The sequence below is a fragment of the Castor canadensis genome, chromosome 1 (genome assembly GCF_047511655.1).
Source record: "Castor canadensis chromosome 1, mCasCan1.hap1v2, whole genome shotgun sequence".
NCBI classification, from domain to species: domain Eukaryota; kingdom Metazoa; phylum Chordata; class Mammalia; order Rodentia; family Castoridae; genus Castor; species Castor canadensis.
In genome coordinates, this window is record NC_133386.1 from 35,969,670 (window position 1) to 35,980,571 (window position 10,902).

At 32.6% G+C, this 10,902-nt stretch overlaps 1 protein-coding gene across 2 annotated transcripts; it reads right to left on the reverse strand.

The window, feature by feature from the left end:
- Nucleotides 1-441: 441 nt before the first annotated feature.
- On the reverse strand, nt 442-9,086 carry LOC109688581 (protein LEG1 homolog). 2 transcript variants are annotated; one of them, XM_020167051.2, is made up of 7 exons: nt 8,781-9,086; nt 7,497-7,583; nt 6,134-6,318; nt 4,798-4,898; nt 2,953-3,191; nt 1,632-1,718; nt 442-1,032 (listed from the first exon to the last, which is right to left on the reverse strand). In XM_020167051.2, the coding sequence occupies exons 1-7, from the start codon at nt 9,079-9,081 to the stop codon at nt 941-943; spliced, it is 1,092 nt and encodes a 363-aa protein (XP_020022640.2). In that variant the 5' UTR covers nt 9,082-9,086; the 3' UTR covers nt 442-940. The 2 variants fall into 2 exon arrangements, with proteins under 2 accessions (XP_020022640.2, XP_073921282.1); XM_074065181.1 differs by lacking the exon at nt 7,497-7,583.
- Nucleotides 9,087-10,902: the final 1,816 nt, after the last annotated feature.

Consider the following 10,902-nt stretch of genomic DNA (forward strand, 5'->3'; position numbering starts at 1 on the left):
TTCAGCTAGAGTCCTTTACCTCACATGAAACCACATACTGTTTCCTTTCACCAACAAAATCACTTGTACACAGCTGGTAACATGAGAGGGGGAGAAGAAAGAATCTTCAAGATGGAAAACTTCTCAGTACCTGTTGGGAAGTCCCAAAAGTTGTAACTGTGAGGATGGCATGGCATAAGCAACTCAGTCTTCTCTTTCTCAATGATCATTGATCTTCTTGGTAGGAACTGAGAGTGCCATCTCAGAGAGGATAAGGGACTTTTTTTCCCTTGTTGGATCGCCAGGTTTTGGTTTTTTTTCAGATTTAAATGTCTATGCTGTCAGTTACTTGTAATGGCCAAAGATTCAAGATAAAGGACTTGGTGGAAGGAAACATGTTTATTCAAATCTGGCCCTCAGGAAAATAGAGAAGCTTTTTTCACTCAAATTTCCATCTTGAGGGTGCTCAGGGTCATTGGCATATTTGGGGAAGGAAAATGAGGTACATAAAGACTAAAGGCTAGAAGGAGATATGCTGAGTTTGGTCTTTATTATCTAGGCACACCGTTCTTTTTCTTCTTCTCCAGACGTGACTCTTAACTTCAACCTCTTGAGTACCACTCCTGCATTTTCTCTTAGACAGACATGTTATTTTTATGCAAGTTAATTCACATGACACAACAAATGCTATTTAATTTACCATATAACTAGAGGAAGGGTGTTACTTTTATGCAAATTAATTCACATGTTACAAAAAATGCTATTTAATTTACCAAAGAACTAGAGGAAGGAGGGAGTGTCCCAGAGGCCAACAGATGTTCAGTGTCCTAAAGAAAGATCACTTTGCAGTGAACATCTGAATCACCTTGCAGTGAACATCTGAATCACCTAGGTGAACATCTCTTCAGCCAAAAGAATTAGAGAGAGCAGGAAGGGCACAAGGGAGGGTGGGAAGTCAGTTTCAGGGGATCCCTTGTACACTGGTGAAAACTTCACATGAAAATATCATGTCAGCTCTGGAAATCACCATGTCTGGCCAGTGCATCTTCTCCCCTAAAAGACAACAACCATAAGCTTGACCATCATCATCAATTGTGGGTCACAGACAAGAACTCTATCAAGTAATTGCTATAAATTCAGGGTTAGAAAGAAAACCAGAAAAAAATTGATGAGTCAGTGTACAGTAATGACAAATAAACCTTTGTAAGTTTTAAATATCAAATTTAATGTCATTGTTTTATTTCAAAATGTTTTGGGTTTTAGTTATGTATCAGCAGAATACATTGGATTAATTTCCATAAAGTTATATTACACAGGCTAACATCAAAAAGCCATACAATTTTAACAACAGTTTTTTTCTTAGTGATTTTTTAGCATAATGCAATTTCTTTAAATCTTGAAATTTAAGAATTAATGAGTTCAAAAATCAAGAATCATTACTTGAACTGAATAATTCCAAAATTAATTTGAATTGAATGGAAAGAATGCACAGACAAATATCTACCACACAAGGATCTGTCAAAAATACTGGAAACCATAAGACTGCATAATTGTGCTGATATTAATTTTCTGTAATTGCTAGTTGTCAAAAAATCTATTATTATTCATTTTTAATACACTAATTATTTGGGGAAATTTTTAGTTAAACACACCAAAAACTTCTTCAAAAATCTCTAGAAATAGTTCCCTTGCAGCTTGGGTCTTCATTAAATATTTCCATGCAGTCAAAGATAATGAAGCTGGAAAAGACACAAAATTATTACATATAAACTCAAACTTTTTCAGATGATTTGACAATAATGATTAACTAATTTTATTTCATTTTCTTTCTAATAATTAATTGTAAAATCATCAATTACACAAAGAAATCTAAACATGGTTCATTGCTATTACATTGTGAGCAACTTCATTTAACAAGACCTGACCTGTCAATTTTACGTCATCCTTTCTATGAATTCAGAGATGAACTCATAAATTATACAATAAAAGTACACATAGAATGCCATTGGCACTTTATTGGCAATGGCTTTTAATAATAGCTGATGTCCATATGATGGTAAATACGTTAAAATTATTGCACATCTGTAAAACAACATGAGTTGAACCAACTCACTTTCTGGTCTAAAGTTCCAAGAAAGATTTCCACAGATGGAAGGAGACTTGGTCTACTAGCCATTGTGTGAAGGAAAGCTGCTGTTGACTGACAAGTCTGCAATCATCTATGAGTCCAATTGCATCAATTCCCTAAGGTTTTTGGATGCTTTGACACTATAGAGCTAATGTTTTTAAAAAGACATATACACAATTTATTCATGTTTAATTGACTTCTTTTATATCTCTGAGATTAACTTTTCCTTTGAAAAACACTAATAGTATAAATATGTTTTTAGTTTGGTTCAAAGGTTCACTACACACATGGATAATTGGAATGACATGGTAATCTTCAGACTTCTAAATAATGAATCCTCTTTTTCACTCTGCCGGGAAATAAAGCAAATGAAGGAAGGGATGAAGAAAAGGACTTCTCCCATGATTAATATTACTGAATCAAAGGAACTTAGATAAAGCACATTGATACTAATTTCCATTAATTATTGCAAGTTTCCTTCTGAAATTATTATTTTTTAACCTTAAGAGCAAAGTATAAAACTTTCTGTAAAGTTTACATGAGCAAAATAATGAAAATACGTCAGTGTGAAATAATGTATGTTGAGTTGATAAGCACATCCTGAGGTTCAATGTGGACACCAGATGAAAAGGCAGGCCATGATTGTAAGAATCATGGCTGTTCAATGGACCTGCCATATATCAAGAGTAATTATTGTGAAAGAAATGGAAATGATACCCAGAGGAAATCATAAATTTCTTCTTGGAGCACATATTTTGATGTCTATTCCTTTGATTTAATCAATTTATCCAAAATCTATTGAAGATAGCCTTGGTTTAAAAAAATTATTTTTTAAAGTTTCTTACCTGTAGATTCATCCACATTCCTAACAACATTTAGCACCACCAGTACTATATTTTGAAGAGCAGTGAAGTCACTAATATAAGGCGCTATGTCAGTGCTAACAAGGATTCGTGGAGGCAGGCCTTTCTGGAACTCATGTGATCTATTTAAGGTTGTAGGAAAGCAGGCTGCACCTAAATAATTTACAGTAACAGCCCAACTTTTCCCAAAATCTGCTTCTTGATTGGAATAATAGAAAAATCTAAAACATAAAGAGAAAAAGTATTCAATTATGAATACCCCAGAATTTCAACATTACTTCCTTCAGAAAAATTCATTTTCTAACAAGAAACAAAATCTATACTTTATTCAAGTTAATTGGTTTTATAATGTAATGACTAGTCCATCCTTCAGGAGTGATGATGATAGCTAATTAAAAATTTAAATCTGCAAAGAATAACCACATCAATATTTATATTTTGCTTTTTGTTTTATGTCTTTCACTTAGACACACTATATTTGAGAAACTAATAAGGTCTGAATATAAGAACTTACTTAAATAATACACTTTGGAAATGTAAAGATAAATGCCATTTGCCAAAGTAATATATTTGTGGGACTCTGACATCCTTGGTAAATTTTGATTTTCAGAAGTTAATGAATCCCCAAATCATTGAGCATCCTACTGAAAGATGTCTGGTTTTCTTGTCTAACTCTTAAAAAAAATTGGAGTTCTTTAAACTGGAGAAATTATCTCAAAAACTAAATTTCTGGGTGTAATAATTACAGTGGGAAGTAGCAAATAGTTCTATAGCTATATAATTCTTAGCTCCTGTCCTTATGAGCTGTCTAACCGTATTAAGTGATGTAAAGATTTGCAAAAATTCTTGTTCCGTATAAAACATTGTATACTCCCCACTTGGCTCACCAAGAATATTCTCTCTCAAGTTTCATTATAAATGTCACCTCCTTCACAAGGTCTTCCAGCCTACCTGATTTGAAATTAAACACTTCCATTTTTTCTATTTCCCGGTCACCACCCGTCTACTTTAAGGTTTGTAAAATGATTATATCATTTTTCTCATTTTTAAAAGTAAGATATTTTAATTTTAAGACAGCACATGTGTAGGATCCACCAAACAGAAAATGCTTGCATTACCATTATCAATGTTCAGTAAAATATAGCATGACCTACAGAGCATAAGCTTTCCACTTAAGTTAAGCTTTTGTATTCCTCCCTGCCCCCATGCTTGGAAGTGGTAGAGTAGGAAAAGTGGATCCTTATGGACAAGTGTTCAGTTGTGATTTATTACTCCTTGATACATCACAGTTGTCTCTCAAGTAAAGATGATGGAAAATATCTGTTTATTATTACTGTCTTTTTATAAAGAGAAATAAAGGTTATCACTTCTTGAATTCCCAGGTGAAATGGAGTTAGGATTTAAAAGTCAGATCTGTGAAAATCCAAATTAAATATTGTATTGCATAAATCATTACTTTACTTCAAGGAAAAATCAATAGTTTACAATCTCCAAAACAGAATTCATAAAACTCAATAATGAAGAGTTCATAGACTGATAGATTAACAAATCAAAGGGCATAAACAGGCATTTGTAATTTTCTGTAGTAATAACCATATAAAGATTTTCTTGTTATGAATATGACTTTGGAAAGACTAGATAACCATTATTAAACATTTAAGTGGGTTATGTTAGTAGAAACTTTGTATTGTTAACCTTTACTATGTGTGGGCTTATGTATCAATTTATCCATAATATCACTAAAGTATTAGGAAATGATCCAAACTAAAAAAAAAAAAGATAATTTACCAGATTAAACTTTTTTTTAATCTTTGAATCCATGCTTACCTATCTTCAAAAGCACTGAGAGGTACTTTCAAGGTTGAGGTATGTGCAATCCATAAATACTTCAAGAGGTCATCAAAGTTACTAGAAGGTGACAGCATATACTAAAGTAAAGAAGAGAAATTGTTATTTGAGCTTCTCAACAATTCCTCTCTCTGAAATTAAAACCTCTACAGATATGTAATTTAGCAATATTCTACAAGAAAAGAGAATTTTGTTTTTAAGATGTTACTGTCTACTACTTCGAAAAAAGAAAAAAAATATGCATTACTCTTAGTAAAGCACATTCATTTAGAAAAAATGATTTTCAAGAGCCTCCAAAGAGTTCTTATTTTATGATGGCAAGGAGAATTTTTTGTCATATTTTCCCACAAACATTATTAAAATTTACCAGAAAATCTTAAGAGTAAGAAGAAAAAATTGTTTAAATGTTTAATTGTATCTACATCAGTGAATCCATAATCAAAAGAAATAATATCTTTTCATCATTGATTTTAGCCATATCTATGTTTGACCAGTGTATTTTTATTTTGGTCAATTTAAATACATAATTTTTTATGTGGTACTAGGGTTTGAACTGAGGGTCTCATGATTGCTAGACAGGTGCTCCACCACTTGAGTCACACACACTCAGCACTTTTTTGCTTTTAGTGATTTTTCAGTTAGGGTCTCACATTCTTTTCACTAGAGTCAGTCTTAGGCCACAATCCTTCTACCTACAGCCTTCCCCATAGCTATGCTCACAGCTGTATATGGACATGTCTGATTCATTGATTGAGATGGCGTTGCACTGACTTTTTAGCCATACTGGTCAGAGTCACTATCCTCCATTCTTATCCTCTCAAATAGGTAGAAATGCATGTATGAACCACTGTACCCAGCTTTTCACTGAATCACAAGAACATCTAATTGTTTAGTTCTACCCACATATCAATGTACTTCTACTCACATTTATTCATTTCATTGAAATAAGCTTAGACTGGTCTAAAACCAGTTCTATAATCACATTTCTTCTACAAGACCTAAAGTTCTAGTAATCATTGTAGGCTGTCGACCATAAAGCAAAATATTCAGTATCCTTACTATTTGGGATACAATTTATTTAAGATGAAAACTATGGATAAATTTTGTGTTAATGTTGTATTGGAATGGTAGGTGTCAATAGCATGCAATACTCCACTGTAGTATGTATTATTAATATATGTAGTATAACAATTTACATTTTCATAATAAAGAAAGAATTTAGTATAATGCACAAAAATCTTTGACAAAAAGTGTAATACAAAAAAATTAATCTCTGCCCATGTCTTCAATATTAAATAAAATATAAAGAAGGAACCTGATAAAAGTTACTCCATTTGTTCATTAAATCAATGTAGGATGAACGACAGCCAGTTACACCATAGCAAAATCTCATCTGATCCGTGGGTGGTGGCAAAAGTGTGACTTGATCTGATGATATCCCCATTATGCCAGAATCAACTGCAGCAAGGAATGGTAATACACTAAGAAAATAATTTATATCTGTAAGAAAAAAAAAGCTTATTACAACAAGCACTAACAAATATCAGAGAGCACATTTTTAATGAGACTATAAGTCTTTCGGGAAAAATTTCCAGATTCAGAAACCTGCTATGATGTAAGTTCAAGTATATAAATTCAATATTCTTATGTAAATAATACTATGATCATGGCTATACATCAGTTAAATTACTTGACTATAATATTATAAAATAAAAAGTAATTTTAATAGATTTGGCAATGCTCATTTTTCAAAGTATTAGGTAAAAAAAGGAAGAAAACTATCAAACCTCTGACTGAGGATATACTGCTAGTTGAATTTTTCAAAAATATTCTAATACAATTGCAGCTGTGGTAAATGGATATTTTCTTTCCAGTAGACATAACTTTAATTTGTAAGCTTGATATCACTAAGATATTTTATCATATGTCCCTGAAGCAAAAAATTTTTGAGTTCTGGCACTAGATCACTAACTATATCAATAAACAATTGTATTGACAGTCATATAAGACTCTGTAAAGTTTCTACCTTCAGATATACTACTCCATGAGATTTAGACATTTTAATTTAGTTTAATAGTATGCCCATACTGATTTCCATTACTGATTTCCACTGGAAATCAGTGATGCAAAATATTTTGCACCATAGACATGCATTTTTGCATGCAGCCCTGTGACTGAGCATAACAAAGTGATATACCAACTATTAAGGCAATCAAAGAAAAAGAAAGTTAGACTTTTATATGTGGACACGTCTATGTTTGCGCTTCTGAAAAGAAGGACAGAAACTATTATTTTCAGACATGCTTGTGAGTTTCAATATTTAACATTTTCATCTAAGCAAAAATTAAAAGCATCACTTCTCCTCTTTCCTCACTTTAAAGACTCTGTGTCACTTTGGGGACCAGCCATCCAGCTGCCAAAGTCCATCTCTGCACTATGGCCCTTTGCAGTTCCTTGATTGATTCTTTCTGGGGAAAATTGAATATATCATAAAAATGTGGACACTGTGACTATTAAATTCAATAAGGTGAATTTATTGAATTCTAGTAGGTACATGATAAAGTTGATTCATTTTTAAAAACAGCACAATTTTTGTTTTATCTCTGCCACTAAGACTTAGGTTGAATGCTTTCTTTAGGGGAAAGTTAATATTAATTTTGTTATTTAAGGGAACCTACCAGCCCACCAGCTGTCCACAGAGATGCACAGATGGTTCCCAGATTTGTAGCCACAGTTTGTTCTTCCCGTGGGATCAGCTAATCTACCTGGAGGACAGAGAACGCACAGCTGGGCTATTTATGCATGTTTTAAAATGCTTTATAATTGTCACTTAAATAAGTGCATTTAAATGATATATGTGCATACATTTATTTTTGCATTACTTATTAGATCCCATCATTCTTTATCTTTCATTTCCCACCTCTTAAACAATTTCTTTTATTATCCTTAGCTACATTACCTTTTTTTTAACTTAAATATTGTAAGTCTTGGGTATTTTTTGCTTTAGTAAGTATTTCCACATTTACTGCCTTCTCTACTTCCTGATCAAAATTATGGAAGCAATATTCATGAAGAAGAAAAAAGCAGTCTAGAGTCAAATCAAGTCTTTGCTTCATCATTTATGACCTTGGTCTTTTTTAAGCAACTTCTTTCTTATGTTTCAGTTCCTCATAAAAAAATGGGGATAATATTACTCACAGCACCAAAGGTTGTGTGAAGTGAGAAAAATCATCAGAAGTGTTTCACCTGATGAACATATATTACATAAATGATAGAAAAAAATTCTTTCTTTTCTTTGACAAATGAAATTGCTTTTTCCCTTGCCCTCCCCCCTCTATAATTTCCTTTTTAATTGAGCAGCAGGCACCACTCTTTCTCATGAGCTTCCTCTGTGAATCAGAAGAAAGTTTATCTTACATCTCATGAATATGGTGTCTCAAAACATACTTTCTTTGTAAATACTAGAAGCTGCTTTATTTACAAGAGGAAGCCATGCTTGCAGAAAAATTTCCTCATGAATAAGCTGCTGCTCATTTGTAACTCCATGGCCAAGACCAGGTAATCATAATTAACACTCACAATTCACAATTGAAACTAATTTGACATCACCCTGTTTTTAATATATGTCCTCCCCACTGTTCTATTAATTCCAGTACTTGGAGAGGAATGTGGCAATTGGTAATAAATATTCTTAAATACCAATAGTTTAAGTATGTTTTTTTGTGTTTGTAATTATGCCTTATTTCTCATTGAAGTTTCTAGCAGAAACAGACAACCCATAAAGGAATGATTTGTGGATAATAAGAAGTAGAAGTAGAAAAATGATTCTGAGGAGAAAACAAAGAAAGAAAAAGAATCGACTTTCAAAAACATCTGTGGGATACATAGGGTCCCTTTTTCCAAATACTTCAGGGTTATACTTATAGATCATGAGAGAAAATAATAATAAAAGACTTTCTTACCTGTTTTGTATTGCCAGCCATGCTGCAGTGGCAATCCCCATAAAATATTTTGCTCATTTTCTGGAGCAAATTTTGCAAAATATGTGGCTGTCTTGTTCAACAGGATTTTATACATCCCCATTCTGTCAGTAAATATCCACGGATCAATGATGTACACTCCATCCTGTACTTTGTAGTCACTGAGCTGACCTGGACTCTCCTTCCACAGAGGAGGATAGAAATCTGAGAGATTTGAAGATTGTACTAAAGAGGCAGAAAGGCAACCAGCTAGTACCCAGACCCATGAAGGAAGCAAAGTCATGTTATCAAAACTGGGGATTAAGATTGTGGCAACACTTTTATTAGAGAGTGGAGGAAGAGGAAGTAACAATATTTTCTTACTTCACACCTTACCACCACTTTGCATTCTTTTTCTTGGAAAGGGTGGAGGTATAGACAAATTTGTACTTTAGTTAACCTTTAGCACAATTGAGTTTTGCCACCAATTCAGAAATAGTGGATTGTGTCAAAATCGGGCTTGTTATAAAACAAATTTATATGAACTATTTGTCAACAAAACCTTCCAGAAATTTCCCAGACTACATTGTGATTATAAAATATATCACCAATGGCATTAGAAAGCTCCCCCTCATAAAAATTCTTTAACATATTTCACTAAAATGGAAATACTAGAATTTGTAATAACATGCAAAGTGTAGTATAAAATATGTGCGATCTAGATATAATACAAATTTCTGCTTCACCATAGAAGTCTAACCGAATCAGTCCAATCAAGTAGACATAGATAACTAGTTTATTGGACAAAAGCTGCTAATAAGCTTCTAATACCTATTTATCATTCTTTTTAAAAAAAGAAACTCAAAATGCTAACTGAGAACACAGTCTCCTAGAATAAGGCTAGATATCCAGTGTCTGTTATACTAACACTGTGTAACAACATGTTGTCCGCTGAGACTTAAATGAAAATGGAGTTCTTAACGTCTGAGAGATGTCCTCAAGTGGAAGGCATATGCCTGTGTTTTGTCTTGGGTTTATGAATACAATGACTAAACCTCATCTTGAGCTGAACACACAGGCCATGATTTTAGGGAGTACAGAACATAAAGCTGGAGGTTGCTTATATCCGGGAGGACTGTGGAACCCTGATACATTCCTGAATTTCTAGGTCAGAATTTTATCTGAGAAAAACATTTGGTTCCCATCTCAATAACTATTGTTTGGGTTTCATTCAGACATAGTTAATTACCTCATTAAAAGTAGTACATCTGAAAGTCTCATTTATTAGTATAACTATATTCATTGCTTCATATCAAGATAAGGGTATAGTGTCCCTCCCAGCATGGTCCAGATTAGATATTTTTCACATAATTCACCTTTGCATTCCTGTTACATTTTTTTTTAATCTAAAAGCCACTTGATAGATAATTATGAAAATTTCAAGTATATTACTATTAAATAGAAGTGGTAAGAATTGCTATAATATTCCACATTAAGACAAACAAACATTCTGGGATACTTAAAAGGTACATTATATCTTTATAAGAAATAAACATATGAGTATGTGCTATTTGTTTTTCTGAAACCAAATGCAAGGATAATTCTCAATGGAAAAACCTTAAGAGCATTCCCTTCAAAGTCAGAAATAAGATGAAATGATCACTAGAATTATAATCATTGAACTTCGCATTGAAGATACTATACAATGAAGTTAGTAAACATAAAGAAATTAGAAGTATGCAATTGACAATGACGAAATAATACAGTGTTTCAGATGATATGATGATATTTAGAAAATATGAGAGAATAAAGGTAATAAGAGATAAAGCATTGAGGTAGTAAATTAATAACATTTACATATAAAAGCAATTAGAAAGTACTTTTGGTGAAGATATAATTAAAGAAAGTTCTCATGCTGCCAACAAAGTAGCACCAACATATTCATGAATCAATGTAATTGTGTACATCTATATGGAAAAAATTTATTATTGTTAAGATTGGGAAAGGGAGCAGGTCAGTGGTAGAGCACTTACCTTGCATGTTTGAGGCTTTGTGTTTGATACCAGGCACTGTAAAATGAAGAAATATATAAGTAAATAAATAAGGAATACTAACGAAATTAAAC

What these genes read in the sequence shown, in the direction of transcription:
- LOC109688581 (XM_020167051.2), bottom strand. Translation starts at nt 9,081, where the DNA reads ATGACTTTGCTTCCTTCATGGGTCTGGGTACTAGCTGGTTGCCTTTCT. An exon ending in TGTGGACAGCTGGTGGGCTG is followed by an intron (nt 6,319 to 7,496) that starts GTAGGTTCCCTT and finishes TTTTTCTTACAG; the next exon opens with ATATAAATTATTTTCTTAGT. An exon ending in GAATGTGGATGAATCTACAG is followed by an intron (nt 1,719 to 2,952) that starts GTAAGAAACTTT and finishes TGTCTTTTCCAG; the next exon opens with CTTCATTATCTTTGACTGCA.